The following is a 24,245-nucleotide window of genomic DNA, read 5'->3' on the forward strand; positions in this document are numbered from 1 at the left end:
TTTAATACGAATAGTGGGCATGCATTTCATACGTAATAATGCCCGACGTCTGCATTTTCATTTGGTACTGTAGCGTGCAGCTGTGACGATTTCCCAGATTGTTGTAAGCAGCATAAACGTGATCCCCATGCACTCTGTCAAGCATAGCTGTTTTTTTCCGCTTGTACAGGAAAACGTACAGCGTTGATAAGACTAGTTGGTAACAAATGGAAGTTGAACTCGTTCGCATTCCAAATAGGACAGGGTATTTGAACAGTCTAGTAGTCTTAATACTGTCCGCACTAAAGTCTTCCAGGTATGGTGACGGCAATCTCGTTTTTTGTATGCATATGTTTCTATAACCCTGTTAATATCGTGACGAAGTGGTTCGCAGATTTGCTACTACGGCAGCGTGTGGTTAACTTCTCGTTAGCCTGCCCGTGCACGCCCGTGCACTTGCCGATGAGTTGGGCACCATTGGTGCAGACGTCAGAAAAATTGCAGAATTGCATGTGTGCTTAAGACCGCAAATACGAATTCCCCTGTTGTCATTCTCCCTTCATTTTTCAGTTTATTTTTTGTAATTATTGGGGTTTTTCTATCTCATTACATATGCATTGCGTAATCTAATTTACATTTTTGTTTTATTTACCACACAACCTATTATTGACAGTTGGTGCGGGCAAATTCCGTCCACGCCACTCATGAGCCAAGGAAGGCTTTTGCCTTAAAATATACTTGTACCATAGCCTAGTGGAATACCGAAGCATGGCCTTGTAGTAGAGCATCCGCCTCGCATTCTGGAGGTGCTGGGTTTGTTCCCCAGTGCCGCTGGGTGCCACCCACTGGTTTTTAATGGGCATAAGATTTCCTCCGCCCTGGTGCTCGGCTCTTCTGGGGTGAGATGCTTGGGAAAAGGGTCTTGGCCACAGCTGCCTTGGCAGATCAGCGATAAGTTCCGCCGTCAAGCAACGTTAAATCCGCCTCGTGCGGTAGAAGCCCATTTGTGGCCTTTTTTTTTTCTCTCTCTCACAGTAAGACGGCCAAAAAAACCGGACTTGCCCAGGACCGCAGTGATACTCTGCATCGCTTCTGACGAAGGACCTTAGTGTTGAACTTGACGCTGGTTAGAGCGTGTGAGTTTTGAGCTGAACTCTTCACTTGGGAGTGAAACACGGACCACCTTTGCAGGCTGAGTGTTCGAAACTGGGTTTGCCCCCGAAAGGGCGCAGCGGGGTTTGCGGAGCCTCCTCCAAGCGCACACCCCTGAAGAAGCAGGGCGCCGGGCGGGGGTGGCTTGTACCCATTTTTAATGGTGGGTGTCCGGCGGTGGGTTTCGAACCAACCACCTCCCGCAGCCGAAGCCGACGCCATTCCACTAGCTAGGCCCAAACCCCAAGGTTGATGACATTTGCCATTTTCAGTAGGGCTATCCTCAACCACCGCATCGAACAGTGTATTAGGTTTTGAAAGCATCGAGCATTTGCACACTTTTAGTGCACACGCTAGTTTACATTGCTGGCGTCATTGAGCCGGCTCTTCTACGAATGGTACCCACGAACGCCTGAGTTACTGGGGGTGCAAGTCGCTCAGATTGCCTGGGACAGTCTCAGTTGGAGCGTTGAACAGTTGCAGCTCACTGAATTGAGCCGAGCGTTTCTGCCGACGGTCTACGCTCTGAGGGAGCCGCCACTTTGGCACTTCGAAAGGCGAGTGTAGAGCTGCAAAACGAACTTGATCCACTGATTTGGTGGGGTCTACCTGGACAAACATTGGTTGTCTGAGCATTATGGTCGTGTGATGCGTGTGCTTTCTTATGCAAGTAAATTTAGTTGCTTTGAGGGCGCATACCTCAATATGTAATGGCACACTGTGCAATTCATGCACTCAGAATTGGGATGCATATCTATGCGAGGCTGAGTGCTAAGACGGCGCTATAATTCGCCTTTCTACCCTGATAGTGTCACTATTTGGCCTTTTCACAACCGGTGTGCGCAGGAGCAATAAAGCAAACAACGTGGCACGCATTTCGGCATTGTAGTGCCCGTTGTGCTGTGCCTAGAAACTTTGGCCTCGAGTCGATTCACTGTGAGGAGAGCTTGCTTAGTGGCCAACTGCCACATACTTTTTTGCGCACAAACTATTTGATATCGCTGGAGGCGCTGAACAGGGGCACTGGTGGTAATTTGCAACGAGAACTATCACATGTCTGCACGACTTATTATCCGTCGGTAATCTGTTCGTAAATCCACGTTGTCTTCTACTTCGTAGTGGAATACGATGTAAGAGGCTGGTGCCAGCGTGCTGCCGGCACTGCCTGAAACATTTCTCAGCTGGGCCACTGCGGTGGCTCAGTGGTTATGGCGCACAGCTGCTGACCTGAAAAACGCGGGTTCGATCCCGGCCGCGGCAGTCGATGGATGCGAAATTCTAGAGGCCCGTGTACTGTGCGATGTCAGTGCACTAAAGAACCCCAGTTGGTCGAAGTTTCCGGATTTCACTACTGCGTCCCTCATCGCCTGAGTTGCTTTCGGGCGTTGAACCCCGTTAAAACCATTTTGAACTGGGAACATCATTGGCCGTCGGTTGCTTTGCATCTCGCGTTTATGCAGCGGTTTGACGGGAGGGCCGCCCGCTAATCGAGATTTTTTTTTTTTGTCCGAGTGCCCCTGGTGAGAGCGCATCTGTTAATTCAACCTCGTTGTTTTTGCTAGTGCATCGCTGACACTGCAATACATCATATGTCTGATATCCGCCATAACTTTCCGCATTTCGGTTGTACGATTATACCTATACGGACGGAGGGAAATTATCAGGAATTAGCTGAACGGGGGAGAAGCACAAGCGTGTCTTCCGTCTAGTTGCACAGACACGTGGTTTTTCTCTTTAGCTTAGTGTGTCAAAATCTGGAAAGGTGCCTTTCATTCTGTTGCGCCTCCCCGGGCTTCCTTTGTCAAAAATATTCGGATTCGCTTCTCGCTCGCATCGCTCGAAGTCCTAAGCACTGGGAGGGGTAAGTGTGAGAGGTCTTGCCATATTCAAAAGATCTTGAACGCTGTCGACGCAAAGCAAGCCATTCGGCGTAGCTCGGAAGCAAACCCTGTGCGCCTCATGTTTCGTCAAAAATGCTGCCGTTTTCTTACCCCGAGCAGGCCGCGTGTCCCTCGCAGCGGTGGGCTTGCCAGAAAGTAGTACACGCATTCCTTTAGTCGCCTTCCTCATGAAAGCAGTGCTTGCGTAGTGCATCAATTCAAAAATTGGCGCCTATTGCAACGCAAAAGCAGAGGCGGTTTTCTGCTCGAGCGGAACACGCTGCGTTTTTGTGATGGTCGCCCGCTGGGCACGGCTGCGGATGGAAGGAGTCGTTGCCCAGCGCCGCTGGCTTGATCTGATCGTAGAGGGATACTGAGGGCAACTCGTCAAATTTTAGTTCTCGGTAAAAATCGATTCCGTTGCTCATTTCATTGCTGAGGAAGTTTCATTTTAATTAAAAATTCATTCGTACGCGTGACGTCTACAGCGGAAACGACTCGGTGGCCACTGTTTAGTAGTAAATGACTGTGTATCCTAGCCTCCGGGATCCGCGATAAAAATATCGTCGACGCACCGTAGTTGCGAAATCTACCGGTGATGGCGACACCTGTATTTAATTTTTTCATTTCATTCTGCCCTTTTCAAGCGTATAAAAAGCTTTGTTGTTTGGATGCGGTAATCTATCGACGCACGCCGGCCTCTGCTAGCCCGCGGTACGGCCCCTATTTCGTCCTCAAGAGCATTGACGGTCAATAGGACCTTGCCCCTGCTACGTGAAGAAACGTGTAGCAGTGACCATCCGCTGTCGACATTATGCCCTGCAAGGAGCGTTCGGGTGGGTACACCTTCGTTGCTATTTCTCATTGTTTGTGTGACTTCTATACCTATGTCGCTCGACCGAAGCCGCGTTGCGGTCTGGTGGCGGTGCAGTTCTTGGCGGCAGGCCTTTGTAAGCGCTCTGCTGCCTTGGCAATTAGGGAACCCGGTCGCAATCGAGGCATTTGCGTCGTGGTCGTGTGCGTGATTGATGGACGCGTGGAGGTGTCTCGGCTGTCGGGCCTCCTCGAAGTCTCCGCGTGGCGGGTGCGTTTTTTTCTTTTCGCGTGCTGATGGCCACCGATCGGTTGCACTGGTGGGTGTGCAGAGGCGCAGTGCAGGATCTAGCATCGCGGGCCACGCCGCCGCTTCCCACAAGACGGACGCGTTTGTCGTGACGGAAGCAAGCTGTATCCGCCGCAGGTGTTCCTTGTCTGCCGTCGGGACAGCCGCCGGCTGCTAATTGTCCCACGTCGGGACCACTGGCGGCTGAAAGCGTGGAGTGCTCTCTCTCTCTCGGCTGTGCGGTGACACAAAAATGTCCCGTGTAAGCCGTTTAGCGTAGACGTTTGCTGCAGCCTCATTCTAGGGTGGGAGTTCGTCGTTTTTACCAGCCACGAAGAATTAAACCATATTTAAGGGCGCACTACAGTGACTGGTGCCGACCACCTTTTGTGTTGTCACGAAGCAGCTCGTGCGAATTCTAGTCCACTATGTCTACTGCTTGGCCTGGTGCAACTGGACGAGAGGCTCTGTAAGAGCGTGCACGTTTAAAAAAAAAAACAAAATGGGCTAAAAGAAAAAGCTCGCTGCACTCTGAAGTAGCGAGTTATTTGCGTCTAGCGTAGTGTGCTGAGTAGGACCTTAGTTGAAATTAAATTAAAAATTCGCTACGGAATGTTGCAAGGCCAGGTAAAAAGCTGTAAAAGCAACTTGAGGCCTGACCTCCTCCTACACAGCAGCATGCGACGAAATCAGCTAAAATACATCACGTCAGAAAGCTAACAGAACGGAAAAAAAAGCTACTCAGAGAAAAGGCAAAGTATGTTATCAAACATGCCACGCCTTTGTTGACATCGTGGGTATGTCGTTTGTCTCCATTAAGATTAACAGTCGTCAGTAATACCATCCGTTTTCCGTAGCGCGGCATTTGGTGGCGTTCCAGTGAAACCAGCACAAGACTTCGTCCTTGATAATTTGACGGAGCAATACAGCTTGCCTTCTATTTTGTGAAGACTGCCCATAATAGTGGCAAGACGTTGGTTTGTGAATTTTATTTTTGCTATAGAGAGTACTTTTCATTTGTGCCCTCTTTATTTTTTTTAAATCGTGGCTTCTCGTTTCATGGAGGCACCTAACTCGGTCGTGATGTTCCTCGAGCGGAAGCGCGTAGGCCTTGTATAGAATAATTGGGTAGCAAACCGGTTATTCTTCTGGTTAACCTCCCTGCCTTTCCTCGTCCTCCTACGTGGCTCGATCAGCGACATTCCCAGGTTTTTCGTTTTCAGTCTCGGTGAAGATTGCGGAGAGGTTTCCAGCCGCGTTACACGTTGACTAATTGAAATTGGGAGTTTTGGCTTGTGCCAAGCTGGCGTCTTATTCTGGTGTCGTTTCTGGGGGGCCATGCAATGTTTATTTCTGCTAGCAAAGGTGCGATATGTCTGCACCGTACAGCGTTTCACTCCGGAACGTACAGTTCGTGAGGGGCAGGGGGAAAATCGGCATGCGATGTACTTTCAAAAGGAGTTTACGTGCTTGTTGAAAGGAAATGTGCGGCGCTACCTACGGTCTGCCGTTAATCAGCAGATTGGTTACATTGGCCTACAACTCGCGTGCTGTTTGAGCGTTTCACGTAATTCATTTCGCCATACTAAAGCGTCTCGTTCTCGCCGCGATGGCTTAGGGGTTATGGCGCTCGGCTGCTGACCCGGACGAGGCGGGTTCGATCCCGGCCGCGTCGGTCGAATTTCGGCGAAATTCTAGGGGTCTGTGTACTGTGCGATGTCAGGTGGTCGAAATTTCCGGCGACCTTCACTATGCGGCCCCCATAGCCTGAGTCGCTTTGGGACGTTAAACGCCCATAAACCAAAACTTTTTTTTTAAGCTTGTAATTGTCGACTTGTGTACAGGTGCTAGAAAAAAAATGTTAGTGTTCAATGGGCGCACAAGAAATTGAGCTGTAATGGGAATGTACGGAAGCGAACTTCATTGCTATAGTTTCGACTTTACGTAGGGTTGGGGTCAGATTTAGTGCACAAAGCCTTGATTTGTATAGGTTTTTGTACAGTATTCGGCGCTTTAGTATTTGATTAGCAATACTAGCAAATTCTCCAAACCCTTGCATCACTTAATTTGCTGGCGGCAATAGCGCCTAGATATAAACGACAATTTTCTCCCTCGTAGCGATAGCAAAAGGTCCTACAAGAGTGTGGTGCGAGCATGCTTACAAAACTCCTGCATTATTTTCTCGCTCGAGTAACTGGGAATCGGAAGGGAGAGGAAGAGCGATGTGGACAGAAGTGCGAAACGGAAGGTCACCACAGTTCGGTATCGTGTTATAGTGCTGCAAAATGTTCCAAAAGCGCAGCCGTGCCTCTTAAATACGCGCGCACGTGCCGAGGAGGAGGCGAAAACATTATTGCACTACTAAGTTGGGAATAGGTGGTGGGGGTGGTTGTTGCGCTGGGTGGCAGCCCCTATTCTGTGACGTCATTGGCCGCCGCTGCTGCCCGTGCTTTCTGGACCAGGGCCCGCTGGGCCTCCAGGTCCGAGCTGGGCAGGGCCGCCTCCCTAGTTGGCTTATAACGGCTATATGTGTATAGTTCTGGCAGGCCCACACCATGTGGTATAGGTCAGAACACTGCCCGCAGAATCTGCACCTGCCCGTGAATGCAGGGTCCGCGTGTTTTAGTATGGCGGGATTTAAGAAGGACCCGGTTTGGAGACTTCTAAGGTGGCCCTCCTCGGTTCTGTCGAGACCCGCCTTCAGAGGCGAAGATGGTTTGTGATATCCGCATAAGAGATTAGCGGGATTAGTATGATTGCCGCAGCAGAACCGGGGGATTGAGTAGTCTGCAAGAGTTTTGGTGTCCCTCCCCCAGCTCCGCATTCAAACCACCTTACCCGGCCACCCTCATTTTCCAGCTCGAAAGCGCCCAATTCAGTAGGCGAACCGGCTCACTCTACCAGAAGGCTTTGGTTAAGCCCTTTGGAGTTATCCTTTCTTCATGATCATCCCCGGATTTTGTGCACCATTAAAGACGTTCTCTCTCTCTCTCGATCTACCTTTGGAAGCCACCTCTTGCCTTTTTCTTCCCCCTTTGTTCGCAACCAAGAGCGGTCAGAAATGAATACGTGCTCTGCGTGCTGACTCCTGAGTGAGAGCCAGGTAGTGACGTGTGATGGGCGGGACGTTTACCTGGCAGGGTGTCGGTGACGTGAAAAAAAAAACGGGAGTTGTCAAGGACCCGCCGCGGTGGCTCAGTGGTTAGGGAGCTCGACTACTGACCCGGAGTTCCCGGGTTCGAACCCGACCGCGGCGGCTGCGTTTTTATGGAGGAAAAACGCTAAGGCGCCCGTGTGCTGTGCGATGTCAGTGCACGTTAGAGATCCCCAGGTGGTCGAAATTATTCCGGAGCCCTCCACTACGGCATCTCATTCTTCCTTTCTTCTCTCACTCCCTTCCTTATCCCTTCCCTTACGGCGCGGTGCAGGTGTCCAACGATATATGAGACAGATACTGCGCCATTTCCTTTCCCCCAAAACCAATTATTATTATTATTAGTTGTCAAGGAAAAGGAAGGAGGATTGTCGGGGGTAACGTCAAAAAAATTTTAAGTGGCGAAGTCTGGGAAGGGGACCGACTGAAAGATTGTACTATGAGTGCGGACACGCGGGACGTTCACATTGGCGTGGCATTTTGCTCGAGACATGTATAAGGCATGGCAGGCTGTCCGTTATAGCTTCCTCTTATTCTGGTTACGAGCGTGGCAATTTTTTTTAATAGACGTAGCAACTTTAAACCTTATTTTCTGTGGAAGAAGCAATGTGCGGAATTAATGTACTTTCATTGTCTGGAAAGCTTGCTTGCTCTCGGGCCGCGTCGATCACGTAGGCCGTGCGGAAAGAAGCTCAGATCTCTGATTGCCCTGTGGTTCGAACTGCGACGACAAGGTCCTAAAAAGCTGAGACTTTTTATGAAAATCTCAAGTGTTTCTCCCGTGGCTTTCCCGCTGTCGAATGGGGCGCCGGAGTGAGCAAAGGCTGCCTTCAGTTGACAGGCGGCATAAACTGGTGTTCACCGACGATGCACCAGCCTAGAGTCGCTCGAAAAAGAACGCGATACTCGGAACTTATCCCCCATGCCGCCTTGCTTGGAGGACTGGACTGGTTCGCAGAGCCCACGCTGCGGCCCAAACCACTGGCTGCCGGACTGCACCCAAGGCTGCGAGATTCCAATAAAGTTTTCAGTGTCAGAAGTACGGCCGTCGCGGTTCAGAAATCTCCGAACCAGCAAATGCCAACGTTTGTAGGGAATTTTCATAAAGCGCATGTATGCGTTATGTGCTGCTTCAATAAGTTACGAAAATTGTTTCTCGTTTTGTCTGAGTGCGCTGCTAACATCATGGATATTGGGAACGGGCAAACTGCGCAAGTTTATAATTTTTAACGACGTTGATAAGACGGATGCACAGGGAACCATGGATGCGGTTGCAATGCTGGGAACATCAGGCGTGAAGTTTGGATCCAAATCTGGTGGAGGGGAGAGGATGATCTAGCGATTCTAAACCAACAGGGCGTTGTCAGCCAAGTACTTTCTCAATACAATGAGTAGTCGAACCAGGATGCTCGAAAGGATTGCGAAATAGTTCGATATATAAAAAATCGTAATGGGTAACCTTGTATGTAACCTACAAGCACGTATACATTGCACCATGCTAGTGATGCGCGCTTAGCTACGTGCCGCCCGCAGGTGTCCCGGCAATGCACTGCTCGCACGGCAACCTGCTTCGCATCAAAGCCGCTGCTTTGGGACTATCCGCTGCCTACCATACGATGTCTTAATTTTGTTACCAGTACACTATGAATGAAATAATCGCACATTAAAATTGAAGTGCGGGTGGTTGCCGATACGCCTTCGGCAGCGAAGGACGCCGCGCTTGAACCGCCGCTAAGCTTGCTTAGGTTGGCGATGTAGCGTGAACAGTGAGTGCAAGACGTACACCTCGTCACGTGATTTCCCCGCGCTATCGGCAGGTGCCCATGGCCGGCGAAATTGTACAGCGAGACATATACTTTCGCACAGGATTTTAAAGGGGATAATTTGTGCTCGATATGTCTCGTAATTCTAAGTAACAGGATTCGAAATACCCGTGCTTGACTATATTGCCGAAAGCGCGGGGACGGTGTCTTTTAGATTTCTCTAAGTGGAGCTGCCTGCTTGTCTTAATTGCGAAAGTACGCGTGCAAGTATACGTACTATGCATGTTTTTTTTTTTCCCACAAAGTGGAAGGAGGCGGAGGGAAGAGCCGTGCATTTGCGGCTTGAGAAATCATCCGCCCCCTTACAAGAAGTGTACTTAGCAGCAGAGTGGGGCAAGAGACATGCAATGACGCATCTTTTTTTTTTTGCGAAGAAAAAGCACTATATAGCATCAGGCAATAGAATAAGCATAAATAAGAGTTTTAACAGAGCACCGATTTCCATCACACCACTCTTTTGCACTATTAAAACAGCACAAAAACTGAGCGTAATTTTAACTCAAATCTTAGCTTAGATCGGTCGGGCACTTTTGGTGTGCGTGCTGACAAGAAAAACTGCTGCCGGAATTAGCTGCGCTGATTCCTGGTTGAGATGTGACTGCATTTTTGGATCCGTAACGGCCGGCTATTGCAGTGGGAAGAAAATAATATGCAAGGGTTAAGCGGGCGGTGGTCCGTCGTGGGTATCTCACGTGCACTGACATCGCACAGCACACGGGCACCTTTTGCGGTTCGCCTCCACCGAAACGCAGCCGTCGCGGCCGGGTTCGAACCTAGGACCTGCGGCTCTGTAGCCGAGCGCGCTAACCACCGGGCCACCGTCGCGGAAAGGGAGAATGGAGAGGGTTGTCTTGCGAAAGGTCTCGCTTTGTAGTTGAAGCTGCTGCTGTTCGTTGATAATGCGGGTCATGATGTTTCTCAGCAGTGCGCGACGTCGTGTCTCGCAATTCTACCTTGCTTGACCCACTAGCAGGAAATGTGCCTTTGGTGTCTCTGGACAAACTGTGACAAGAGGAGCATGTCCACTTGCAGAAAACGAATTGTACCCCTTCATCGTTTCCCTTCATTACGTGATTCCCGGTAGGCGCTGGGATATAAACGGGGAGGTGTTGAATAATCGTATTATTGCCCTCAAGGCCTGGGGCATTTCAGAGAGGAAGTGGTTGAATGAGATAAATACAATTCAGAAAAGATAACACGAAGCAGACAAATGAATGATCGACATATACAATGGTGGCTAATGCGGTTCTAAAAGGAGTAATGTCTACAATGCTGGCAATGGATCGTTACCGGTTTTTCATCACTGCCTTTTTCGCCAATACGTTTGTCTAAACTTTTTTTTTAATATTTGAACTACTCTATTATTATCTCCCTTATCCGCTTAAAAAAAATGCATTTCACGAACACTTAGTGGAAGCATCAGATGCTTGGAAGAATTGGGAAAAGGGCAGCCACCCATAATAGCTGGAAGAGAAGCAGCAGCGGTAGCTTAAGCCAGATTCAGAGATTCGATTACTCTCTGAAGCAAGGTCAGCTTCAAGCAGGAAATGCAAATCTGCTTTGAATGCAGCTGTTGCAATTTAAGTCTCTTTTTTTTCTGTATGTGTACTGTCCGCTATAATCGGCAGCTGTTTTCCGGCATCTTCAGCGGTCATGGCATGTTGACAAATAGTTGGAAGAAACATGGAAAGAAGCTGGGAATTTGGAATGAGCTTGCTAGATACATGTCTGGTGGAATTTAAGGCGCCTTCATTGACGTCATCACGTTCCCTGTGGAAACGAAAAAGAAGGTTGGCGCCATGCGAGGCTTGTAACTGCCGTGTTCAATTGCAGGCAGCGGTTGGACGCGGCTCATAGCGATGGGCTTCGCTGTCACCGTGAGGTACCGAGGCGCGTTGGTTGGTAGTGGTGTAAGCGGTGGCCTGCGCAGGGGCTGATGGTGGAAACCTGACTTGTAACCGCGTCGAGAAAGTACCTTCGCCGTGTAGCACCGTGTCACCGAAGTTGCACCTCATGAAGCGAATGCACTCGGTAAAAATGACGCTAAATTTATTGCCTGACAAGTATAGCCCGTGCCAAGCTTGGAAAAACGTGTTCAGTACATCCGCAGTTTGCGCATCTGTGCAGTTCTCTGTCGAAATAACATGCGCGCATACTGCATGAACCGGCGAGCAGTGTGTAGGGGAGAGTTTTGCCGGGGCTAGTCAGAGCCGCTTCTACTTTCTCTTACCCGACCGTTGGCTTGGCGTTCCGAGCAGCGTGCGCTGACGGTGTCGCCAGGTGGTGGTGCTCTTCGTAAGGTATATCCGGTAATACTGCTGTCGCAAATGACTTCCAAGAGGCACAGCTTGGTGATTTGTTGCTGTGAGTCATAAAACCGGAGTTTTTTTTTTTTCGCTTCCAGGTTCCGCCGTAGTGAAAGCGCTTGATTTTGTTTTAACTGAATTGCTAGCGTGGTTCTTGCAAGTCGAGTGACGCGTTCCTGCAACGGATATTTGCCACGTGCATCACGTTCTATGTTCTGCTTTGGCAGTCATAGTCCCACAGCAGTGTGTGTGCTGCAACGTCGTGTCAGCTACTGCAACAAGCTTGCCTCCCCCCCCCCCCCCCCCCTCCCTGGGTGAAATGATTCTTCACGACTACAACTTTAACACAGAAGCTTGTAAATACTGTCTTGAAAGCTTAGCTCAGAATTTCAGAATTTTTTTAGCCATTTGAGTAGATTCGTAGATTCATATGCAGAAGGCGGTCTCATGGTCGACGACTAAAAGGGGATCTCCTTTACAGAATAACCCTGTGATGACAAACAATGCGCCCCATTTCAGGAATGAAAGGTGACAACTAGAACATAATACGCACAATCGGACACCCGGAACATGAACTTAGAAAAACAGAGGAAGCTAAAATTAGGTGGATATTGGCATGTATGTTATCATTGCCTAATGCTCATCTTTCAAAATCATTTATTTTTCCTTTGGAGCCAAGTATAGTTTTACATGTGCGGGCAGGGGTCCAAGCACATGGCAAGTGAGACCGGCAGACAGAGGAAGCTAATGGTTCTTAGGTGTTCTTTTAGTGTCTTTAAAATTAAGTAGTGTACGGGAATTTTTGATGTACAGGGGTATGGTTGGCTGGCAAGAATCTCTGCTGTTTTTTTTTTCCCTAGCTTTGTCATTTCGCTTTCAAAAAGTGCGGCCTTCCTACTGCTTTCCGAATGATATCGCAGTTCGCTGCACGAATCCGTTGGCAGCTCGCACTCCTGTGTAGCGCACTGCATTGGGCCATTTTCTGTGCCACTTTTATTGGCTCGTTTCTACAAAAGACACACATGGAATATAACGTTCCATTTACGGGCTCTCCACCGTACTGAAAAAAAAAATAAATGCGCAGTTGCTTTCTTACCTTTTGGTTGTCGACGATGTAAACGTCTCTTTTGCCCACGGGCATTAATGGAAACAACGCTCTGTCGACGACAATGCCCTGTACAATTCGTGTGCACCTGTTGCAGGCTTCTGGGGTCGGTGAAGCTTTTCGCACTCGCACATCACCGCTGTTGTAATTGTTTCAACCTCGTGCAAATAATGTTAGATTTATGCTTCTCGCGGCGTTCGTTTGGTGGCGCTCACGCTTTGCTTGCAAGCACTGGAACGCATGATCCGGCAGCCACTGACGCTTACTCACCTTTATTGCAGCTTGCCAGTGGAACTCTGCTGAAAGGCAACGGTGGAACGTCTCAAGCTGCTAACGAAAATGTGTTCTCGTTTTTACCTAGGTTCCTGTGAAGAAGCAGGACCCTGCGATGAACGGAGGTCCCAAGCGACCTGCTGCGTCCATTCGAGTGAAATAAAGCGTGCATACCGGCACACTGTACTGTCAATCGCTGGTTTTCTGACTGCTTCATTGCGCTGCCTGGCTAAACTTCGTTCTTACCGGACTCCGGTCATGACCCCACGGCTGCCGTCGGTGGAACGGGAAAGGTTAGTATCATGAAGTGGGCTCGAGAATGGCGCCGCCGTGCGGAATGGTAGGTATCTTCCTGTGGTACAGTTTCTGTCGGTTGATAGCCCGTTACGGGTACTTAGGTGCGAGCGTAATAATCTACCGATGCCTTGGTAAAATAAGTGATTTGTGTGAGCTCCCTTAGAAAATGAGAACATGAAGGGTGCGGACTGTTGCGCAGTGTCATTGGCATTGCGAGAAGTGCGCGCGATCGAAGAGCTACAGCTATAACTATAGTCCCTGAAAGGGTGTACGCATTCCGGTTGTGCAGGAGCCCACTACAAGTTTACGAGAGATCGAAGCAGTACATGTGGCGTACGCATGATGTCGGAGCACAGCCCAATGGTCGCCATTACATTCGCTCGCGAAGATGGCTAGGCGATTGTAGCGGTCGGCTGCAGTGCACTGGCTCAGCCGCTAGATAGCAGCATGACATTGTGAAGCGGGATCTGATCTGTGCTGCATTTCGATGGAGGCGGAGTGCAAATGACCGCCGTGTGCTGTGCGATATCGCTACATATTGCAGTGGCCAAAAAAGTACCCACCAAGTACATATTGGAGTCCCTACCTGCTCTGGCTACACCAGCGTCACGGCGTCGAAATGAGCCTGCACCACGTAGCAGTTTGGTCATCCCGTGGTATGAAAGCCACACCGGAAAGTACACATTCATTCACAAACAGCTCGTCACGTACTACTGGGGACAAAAGTTTCCGGGACGCTAGTTGCTAGGAGAAACGTTTATTGTAGCTACACCTTGCTACCCAGTCGCCTGATATTGTACGTAGGCATTAGACGCTTAAATGCTCTTCACAATATCGGGCGACTGGGTAGCGAGGTAGAGCTACACTAAGGGTTTTTTTTTTTTTTTTTTCTAGAATTCGCGTCCCGGAAAATTGTCGCCAGTAGTACGAGTTCGGCCGAAGTGGAACAACTGCACGCTGCCGCGGCCCTCATACTAGTGTCTACAGGTAGCTCGCATCCTTCGACAGATGCAATTCAGTGCACCTGTCGTAGCATTGTCTGTACATAGACATTAAAATCGGGAAACGTACAAATAGGGCTACCGTTGCCAGTTTGGCGCCCCCTCCCCACCAGTGCTGTTCTGCGGTACATGGCGTCCACCTAAGCTAGTTGGTGCATGGAGGCGACTCAACGGGCACGCACGACAGACTTCCTGTCCTTGTGCCATTAGCATTTGGCCTCGCAATCAGCTTTTACCACAGGAATCGGAATATCAACAGGCTATAAAAAACGCGAAACTTCGGTTATACGACTGACTAGCCTGATTCTGGCGTGTTCGGACTCTCCAGCCGTCATCTCATCGAAGCGTCGCATCCAGCACGAGACCTCGTTACGATGAACCTGCGTTTGTTTCAGCGCTAGTACGCTACATTTTGAGGTTGCACGAACGAGTTTCCACCAACGCTCCTTCCTGCATTGCAAGGGTGCACACCATGAGAATTAGTTCAGACATCACACGTGTCGCGAAGCTAAGATTGTGCCCAACGAAGTTCTACAGTCTGGGACAAAAGTCTTAAGGCCATACCAAGAAGGCCAAAGCGCTTCTCAACTCCCGAGTCTTGACAAGAACTAGTGAAAAATGACAGCATATTAAGTATCTGGCCTGTTGCACGAGGTTATCACGACGCTTGAGTTAAAGACCTTCGTGTACGAAGATAATTTGGCGCGGACGCAACTTTCCGTCTTGCTAGAGAAGTGGACAGCCTAACAAACATAGGCGAAGACCTGAGGATTAAGCCCCTAGCATCTTTTACAGTATAAGTGCCCAACGGCAAATTGTTCCAAAACCATCCAGCGGAACACATCTTGGATGTCAGTTTCTATTTCCGTGCCCAAATAATTTACCCCTATGTGAAGAACGAGCTGCCACTTCCCCTACCCGAGAGGACTGTGAGGTGGCTCAGCTCGGCTGCAAGGAACTATCGGCCCAACAGGCCCTGGTTCGGCGGACCTGCGCAGCGGTCAGGACCAACGGGGTCCCGGAATGAGTGTCTCCGCCTTGTATTGGAAGGGGCGAGACCCACTAGGGGCGGTCTCCCCGAGCACCTCTGTATATATAAATTCTTTTCACCACCATGTGAATTCAAGCAATGTGAACTTATATAAGTGAGTGTTCCACATGGTCGCCGGTAGGTGCTATCGTTGGCCATCCGTTGTTTTAGGAACTGCTAGCGTGCGACTGGCCCGTATTAACCCAAGCGTCCCCAGCGCTCATGTTGAGTGCGCATTCTCAAGATTGCGTGCTGGGAACACAAGCGCACAGGCATGGCAGATGACAATATCTAAAGCTTAAATCTATTGCAGTAAACTGCAAATAACGCTTGCACGAATGAGGTCAACAAAATTTGGCCTGTTTCGCATCTATAACCTCTTGTGCTTTGAGAATATTTGTACCAATAATCGCTGCTTTTAGCGCTTGCACCATGCAACTAGCCTAAAAACAGCCGAATTTTCTGAAAAATTGTATCGTCGGAAAGTGGGATAAAGCGAGTCTAGAGTTGGCATTAGAAACCTACCTCTCGATGGAAATATTTGTGAGGTGGTGAGTATGTTCTGCGGGGCGATAGGTAATGTTGGAGAATGTGCTAATAGATCCGGGCGGCTGTTCTCCAGTCACGGCCGGTCTCAAGGAGAACGCGCGCGGTTTCCTGTAGACCGGCCATGCTTTGCTTGGAATAGGGTGGCCCTCTAACGGAGGACAACCTTTCCAACCCAGTCCGCAAGCTGGACTTTCATTACAGTCCCATAGGTTGTGTTCTGTTGCTGTTTCCGCAATGTAAGCATTTGGGATCGATGTTTTTTTGTTGTAATTTTAGACCGAACAATGGGGGTTGTGACTGTCCCAGTTTGGGCTTTACGTAGGCTTCTGGCCTGTTTCTTGCGGATCCGGGTGAGGTGCAGGGTAAAGTTTCCGCGCCTCTCGGAGGTGGTTGGTCATTTCCCTGTATGGAAGTTTCGTTGACGGGGAACTCTGGGACACTCCCCGATCCATCCCGGTTTGCTAGAGCTCGGACATATCAGTTCGCCTTCATGTTTCTGGTATCTCCCCCGTGTGCAGGGACCCAAATAATTTCTACTTGGATTACGCTTTGGCTGTCAAGTCCTGTGGCTGCAGAGCAAATTAGGCCTTCCTTGTAGTTTTGGATCGCAATCTTTGAGTTGCTAATTATTGTGCCTACACCGCCGCCCCTGAGAGCTGATTAAGGCATTGGCTACTTTCGAATTTCCAAAAGAGAAATGCCGTAGTGGAAGGCGCCGGAAAAATTTCGGCCACCTGCGGATCTAACGCGCACTGAGATTGCACAGCACATGGGCGCCTGTTGCGTTTCGCCTCTATCGAAACGCGGCCGCTGAGGTCCGGTTCGAACCCGGATACTCCGGCTCGGTAGCTGAGCGTTCTAACCACTGGGCCATCTCGGCGGGTATAAGGGTCAGCGCATCCCACTTAGGCGTGTCGAAGGGCGCCGACAACAGTCCCCTCTGCCACGCCTTGGGGTGGGGGTCATTCTCGAATTTGCCGGTCTACAGGATTGCCTCGCTCGTGCGGGCGCGACCGCAATCTTGGGCGCCATGGTTGCCTGCATATGGCTCAGATTTAAAGGGCCACTGACCACCCTCCGGTCAAAATTATTTTCTACCCCGGTGACTGAGAGGCATAGCCTCCGGAACGCGCCTCCTCCCACGCTGAATCTAAATTCATCATATCCGACTCGCGAGGGGCTTGCCAGAATTATGAACTGGGCTGGATAACGCCAACAGCGCAACGGATACTTCGGAGAGCAGCTCGGGATCAGGACCCCACGACCGGAGTTTTCATTTGGACTCCAGGGAATGAGGCCGCCAACTCGGTCGCCCGCGCACTCACTAACCGGGCCCCCGACGTAGACCCTACCGATCTGGGCCAGGACTCGTATCCTCTGTTAACATTCAAAGATATCTCCGCTTATTACCGGGACTCGCACCGTCAGTACCCGGCTGCTCTCAAGGGGCTAGGGAAAGCGGACGAGAGAATACTGCTTAGACTTTTTACTAACACTCTACTGTGCCCGGCAGTGCTCAAACATTTCGACACTTCTTTCTCTGGCCTCTGCTCTTTCTGTGGGGAGGTTCCTGACACTTTCCACATGGTCCAGGCATGTCAACACAATCCTCTTCCGCCCCTACCCGAGAGGACTGGGAGGCGGCCCTGCTCAGCTGCCTGGACCTACCGGCCCAACAAGCCCTAGTTCAGCGAGCTCGAGTGGCGGCCCAGACCAACGGGGTCCCTGAATAAGGGACTCCACCTAGTACTGTAAGGGGAGCGGCCCACTAGGGATTGCTCCCCACGCAACCTCTCTGCAACTTTCAAATAAATGCTTTCACCACCGGAACGTGCGGCAGCAAACATTTTTTGCGCAGCTACAGCCACCGGAATCAATCGATATCGCCGTGCTCCTCTCCTTCCGTTCCCGCTCGGAGCATGGCCTAGCCTCCGCAAGCCAAATTCCCTTTCCTCCTCCGCGTTTGGAGGTAGTCTGGTGGAGCAGGAACTCTGCGTGCGCGAAAACGGAAGGGGCGAGAGAAAAACGCTCAACGAGCGGCTAACAAAATGAGTGGTATAGATCCACCCTTCATTCGTCAGAGACGGACCATAGTCCTCTATGGACGGACATGGATACCGTTTCCGTTTGTATATCCATAGTCCTTCAATGCTATGGTAGCAATAAAGGACTACGGTGCATTGAATGACTATGACACATCGTATCCAAGGTTAGACGGGCCAGCGTAGATGAGGAGGTTTTGTTTGGCGCTCCGAAAGGAAGCGTGAGAGAGCTTTCATTTGTATATTTGCTGCTTTTAGGCGCGGGCACCGCTTTACTCTTTGCAATTACTCCGTTACCTAATCGAAGCACTGGGCTTGTTTGTTTTAAACGTTCATATCCTGGTCAGTGACGTGACCCTTTCAGTCTGCAGCAAAGCTCCGCCGACATTCAAGGCCGCTGCACAGAATACCTCCACGACAAAAAGTAGTTCATTAAACTTTTCTTGTTACCTAAACAAGAAGCTCTAGAATTTTGTTACCTGGCTTTGATACCGTTCACTGTTGTGATTAATTAGTGGAATCATAGAAGACGCCGTGGCCCAGTGTTACCAACTGCTGTTTTTTTTAATTTTATCCTACATAATACAGTCCTTAGCTAGACATATAATTATTTTTTGCATTTTAAGTAGTTACTTGCTGTTCCTTTCGACACGTTTTTTTTAGATTTGTGCACTTCATGGAGTTTTTCACGGCGCGGTTGAGGTGCCCACCGATAAGTGAGACAGTTGCTGCTCCTTTTCCCAAAACCCAATTTTCGGGTGCCCACACTGGGAAATTGTTGCTGCTCTGCGACTTTTCTCATAAGAGGAGAGTGGAGGTCCACTCTCCGAGGCTGCAGACACTGGTATTTTCGCACTGTGACCCGGCGCTACTTTCGCAGTAAATAATCTTCCTGAGGTTTCAGCTGTATGTAGGATAAGTGAGGCTCGGTGACTTCGCCATCAAGCCTGTCTGAGTTATGAAAACCCCCTGCTCCAAGGTCAGCATGGCACAAGAGTCTCTAGCGCCTCGCCACAGCAAAACCATATATATATATATCAAAGGATGCTCAAAGGGTTTTCCCACCAAACATGAAGTAGGGCGGGGAGTCCTCACAGTTCTATATCTGTTATGCCCGCACCCTCGAATTTGTTGGCATTGGCATCCTCGGGAAAAACCGAGAAAAAGTCATGTTGCGGGATTGGTGCGTGCTTTTCCATGCGCCCGCAAAAGAAAAATGAGCTTTTAGAGCGTTAGCTCTACTGGTCGCGTTTCGAGCCTCCGAGTTATGCGGATTCCGCGGATAGAATCCAAGATGGCGGCCTCCAAGTCGTTGCCATATGGTAGCCGAGGTGGTTACATAATGGAATAAAATAACAGGCGGCAGTGTGCTGCCCGAGCGCCACAACTCCAAACTATGTAGATCTGGTATATACAGGGTGTTCGTATTTATCTGTTCGGATTGTAAGAAATTCTCCTGCGCAATCTGCCGGTTTATTTCGGCTCAAGCACAGACCACAGGATTGCTTATGATGGTCTGCGATTTTCGATAAATAATTTAACATCGGAACTTACCAGGACTGCGGGGAAAAATTGCTTGGAGCAGGGGTAGGTCTCGCAGTACCTCAGATGGCGCAGCCTGTCAAATCTGCTGCTCTGCTCGCCTCGACGAAAATTCTGCGCCCAGACGACTGCAGTTATTTGCCGCTTCCCGACAATCCAGGCAAGTTTCAATGCTAAACTACTTAGATATAAAATAAAACAGACCGCCTTAAGCTACCTTGTGGTCTGTAGTTGAGCACTAATAAGCTAGTAGTTTGCGGAGAATTTTTTTACAGCCCGGAGAGATATATATATACGGAACACCCTGTGTATATTCCTGTCTAGCAGGCGTCAAAGTTGGGCTACATAGTCCCGACATTCGTGTAAAATTTGTGTGCCAACCGTTTTAGCGTTTCGTGCAGCATAAACTTACTAGTTAAATTGGAGCCTAGAAAGCGGCAGGGATTCGGACCCATGTTAGGTGTGCTAACGCTCGATATTCGACCGCTGCCTCAGCGTCAACTACGTGGAGTACGCCAATTTCAGTGGTTATGAAACCGAAGATCCGGCAACGTTGATTCGGTCGAGTCGCGGCCAATCCGTAAAGCCGCGTAGCCGCGTGTAGCCTGACCGGCCGGCCTTGGTTTTCTTTTACCCGGGGGGCACGTTTATCCTCTTTTTATCTGTAATGATTGCTAGAGGCTGTATACTTTTTCAGGCCACATCTCGTCTGGGCGCTCTACGGTCAGCTCGTCCGCTCACAAAAATGGTAAGTAGAAACGCGGAGATGGTGACCAAAAATATTTTGTTCGCACCGTCGTAAGGCACGATTTAGCCGTCTGCATCTGTATTTCCTTTGCGCAGTCGAAACTGCGCGAAATTTGAGGGGGAACTGGATCAACAAGTGGTCGGCCGTTTTCCGTCTGCGCCATTTCGGCAGTTAGGCTCCGTGTGCGGACGTTTTACAGTACTTGCAAACGTTAAACAGGATGTTTCAGAGCTCGACGAGAACTGCACATTTACCATCCTAAAACACATTGTCTTGACTGCAGTCTGTTTGATGCTTAAACGGCATATTTACAGTCCGAATACTTCTTCACAGCAGTGTGCTCGATTCTTTGCCGGCACTGCTGGCCGTTTTACTGATATGGGATTCGCACAGTAATAAAAGCACACCCAGGGGTCTTTCAGGTCTCAAATTTTACAGCTCTCTTGCACGAGTGTGAATGACTCAGTGCAGAAATTGGGTAGCTTATCTTACATAATTAGTATTTTTTTTTTTGGGGGGGGGGGGGGGGGAGAGGATATTTAACGACGAAGCGATTCGCGGGCTGAGGTATGCGGCAGTGGTGGGCTCCGGTTTAATTTAGGCCACTTTTAACTTGCGATAACTTTGTACAGCACGCGAATAGAAATAGGCCGCTGCAGACGTGATCGAACCGGTGACCTTGAGATCAGATTCTTTTAAAGAAGGCGCTGATGTACTTATATATCCATAGCTTTATGGCTCGTTTGTACACGCCCAAATTATGCTCGACATTTTAATCGATGCGCCTGACGATTATCGCGGTTTAATATTTTTCCAGCGCAAATATTTCCTGTTTATAAAGCTGTCTGTTATAAGCGCAACATCTCTGGCGTCATGTTCGAGCGCCGCGGTGCCTTGCATCACCAGGAAAATATCAGTTGCGTTCGACGGTGAGCGGGGACACCAATTATTTTTCTCATAATAACCATTCTGCAAGAAGCCATGGCTAACGTGCTACTTTTGACTCAGTCTGCTACGCCAGCGCCTGCTACACTCGCCCAGTAACATGGCGGACCGCATGCATTTCTCCTCCTTCAAAGCTGAGCTGCTTATAGTCGATGATCTTAGTCGATCATGGCTTTAACTGCTTCGTTGGGTGTATATATTATATAATTGGCTTTTGGGGAAAGGAAATGGCGCAGTATCTGTCTCATATATGGTTGGACACCTGAACCGCGCCGTTAGGGAAGAGATAAAGGAGGGAGTGAAAGAAGAAAGGAAGAAGGAGGTGCCGTAGTGGAGGGCTCCGGAATAATTTCGACCACCTGGGGATCTTTAACGTGCACACATCGCACAGCACACGGGCGCCTTAGCGTTTCTCCTCCATAAAAACGCAGCCGCCGCGGTCGGGTTTGAACCCGGGAACTCCGCATCAGTAGTCGAGCGCCCTAACCACTGAGCCACCGCGGCGGGTCGTTGGGTGTGCACAAAGTCAGTTTGCACGGTACAGCCTGCCGCTTCGTTCGCCGCTGGTGTGTGCTGTAGGATGACGGTTTAGCGTGGGTACATGTCTCCTCGTTTCTTCCGGCCACAGTTTTCACTTGCGCTACAACCGCAAACTAAGAATATCAACATGCCAGAACATGCTCACTAGTTTAGCTTCATTCAAGTAAAGTTTGCATTTGGGCTATTTGGTTGAATACCAATGGGAGCATTTGCATGTGCTGCAGTTTAAACACACAGGTTCAATCAAGTCAAAGTTTGAGCGTCCGCCTCGCATGTGGGAGGTGCAGGGTTCAATCCCCAGCGCTGCCGGGTACCCGCTGGCGATACAATAGGTACAAACTTCCCCTGGCCCGATGCTCGGCTTATCTGGAGTGAAACTCTTGGGAAATGGGTCTTCGATCGCACCTTTTTGTTGATGAGAAAACGGCCACAATGGGCTTTACCGCACAAAGCGGATTTCTGTCCCTCACGGGTAGGTTTTCCATCGAGGGAGGGGCGAGGTTGATCAAAGGCCCTTTTCCAAGCATTTTGCCCCAGATGAGCCGAGCACCTGGCCAGGGGAAATCTCTTACCCATTAGAGAATCAGTGGGTATCCAGCAGCACTAAGGGTCGAACCCAGCACCTCCTGTATACGAGGCAGATGCTCTACCACAAGGCCACCACTTCGGTGTCTGTCATAACCATGCTGCACCTGCAAGTGCTCCCATCAGTAGCCTTATTCCCCAAAGAAGTCTTTCTGGACACGCTCACGCGCCCTGGTCCCGGCGCTTTTTACTGAGCCGAGTTGTGCGAACAGGGTGACAGCAGCTGCACCGCTGGTGCTGAAATAACACCTTCTAAGCATTTTTTTGGCTGTGTTGTCCCTGAAGGCTTCGAAGAGGGCAAAGCTTACTGAAGAGGAGAGGAAGACTAGCCTGACACCCCTCCTTGATGCCGGCTGGACAAAAGTCAAAGACCGTGATGCTATATACAAGGAATTCTTGTTCAAAAACTTCAACCAGGTAAGCTGTAAAATGGTAAATGTAGTTTTGAAAAAAAGGTTGAAACTTTGAGTCAATTTTGTAACACAATATAAAAAGGAATTAGCAACAACCTTTTATGCATTATCGCTTGAGAATTACTGTAACCAGAACTGAACCACTTTATTGTGAAGATTTTTTTTTCTTCCATCTAGTTTTCACTAGTTTGCGCATACTTTTTCCTCTGTAGCACAAGTTGAGAGTGAACTTTCTGACGGGCGTACTGCTGCTTTTGGGATTATTTCTTAGTACTCACTTCGTATCTATCCACAAATCCCAGCAGATGAGTTTGAAGTATCAGGTCGGGTGCCGTATTCTCTAACCCCTCTCACTTCATGTACTGTCTCTCTGTCACCTGTTTTAGAGGCATATCTCTTTGTTTGTTGTCTTCAGGGGCGACTTTGTGAGGGCGGCTGCAAAGAAGTCAAATGTTCATTGTTGCATCTCATTGCAAGCATGTTCTTGACTCGGGCTACCTAGGCATGGATATCAGAGGGAAGGGTTTTAAGCAAAAAAGTGGGGAAGCATTTTGGATGGCAGTTTGCCCTCCCTAGTGGCTGTGCAGTGACGAGGCGTGGTTTGTGGCCTTTTTTGGCCATCATGCATGCAACGCTGGAGAGTTTTGGTGATGAATGACCTCCAAGGCAGAGGGCACAGGCTTCAAGCAACGTGGCTAGTGGCTGTTCGTAATGTGCAAGAATTGCAGAGTGTCAGGGCTAGCCAGCTGCATGGCCCACTGGTGGTGCCACAATCATCCACAACCTGAGCAACCATCAAGCCCAAGTTTTAGTTTGCAGTAAAAATGTGGTGGATGGGTCATGCAGCCTGTTGGTGCCCAATGAAGTATGGCGTGTGCACATACCACAACATACCACAAGTAATTGCAGTTGCTTTTTAAAATTAGTGCAGCAAAAGTTCACTGCTTTCAGTCTTACTTTAGCACTGCCGTTGCATGAAATAAGCATGACAAATCAGAAAAATTGACACAGCAGAACCTGAATAGTGTATGCATGTAGCAATAAACCAATCCTAATGGATAGCAACTGTCAGAAGATAATGGAAATTTCTTTACTGTGATGAAATGTAATTTTTGTGTAGACAACTCTGCATTGCTATGCAGAGTGCAGATGTAATTATCTGCCGATTTTGTTAAGCTGCAATGTAGTAATCACAAGTTGATGTGCTTGCGAAGTGCATGAATGGCGCTAAGACAAATAAGGATCAGTGCGGTGGTATTATGCAGCACAGTAAGTGAGCTACATGATGCTACATTATTTGAGTCTACAAGCAAAAATGGCATAGGAGATGCAAATGGCAGACTGCAGTGGTCTCTACAATCTGTCATTTGCATCTTCTGTGCCGTTTCAGCTTGAGGATTCACGATAAGCAAGCGCCAGACAGCTATAAAATAACAAATGTGCATGTATTGCACAATGTCTTTTTCAGTCGTTCGGCTTCATGACCCGCATAGCAATGCAAGCTGAAAAGATGGACCACCACCCAGAATGGTTCAACGTGTACAACAAAGTCCAAATAACTCTCAGCACTCATGACGTTGGTGGCCTTTCTACCAATGATGTGAAGCTCGCAAATTTCATTGAAACTGCAGCAAAGAGTGTAACTGCTTAGCACCCATCAAAACAACTGTTTTGTGGAACAACCATGCTTCTGACAAGCTGCCCAAAGAGGAGAGACCTTGTTTATGCAATTGCTGCCTCAATATGAAAATAAACAGTACGACAACCAGGACTGCTTCG

The 24,245-nt window shown here is 49.2% G+C and overlaps 1 protein-coding gene across 1 annotated transcript; it reads left to right on the forward strand.

Annotated features, from left to right (window-relative positions):
- The first annotated feature begins 19,813 nt into the window (after positions 1-19,813).
- On the forward strand, positions 19,814-24,237 carry Pcd (pterin-4a-carbinolamine dehydratase). Its single transcript, XM_077668855.1, has 3 exons — positions 19,814-19,983; positions 22,339-22,470; positions 23,935-24,237. Exons 1-3 carry the CDS (start codon positions 19,903-19,905, stop codon positions 24,115-24,117), a joined length of 396 nt encoding a protein of 131 aa, XP_077524981.1. The 5' UTR covers positions 19,814-19,902; the 3' UTR covers positions 24,118-24,237.
- The last annotated feature ends 8 nt before the right edge of the window (positions 24,238-24,245 follow it).

The sequence above is a fragment of the Amblyomma americanum genome, chromosome 6, assembly GCF_052857255.1.
Source record: "Amblyomma americanum isolate KBUSLIRL-KWMA chromosome 6, ASM5285725v1, whole genome shotgun sequence".
Classification (NCBI taxonomy): Eukaryota; Metazoa; Arthropoda; class Arachnida; order Ixodida; family Ixodidae; genus Amblyomma; species Amblyomma americanum.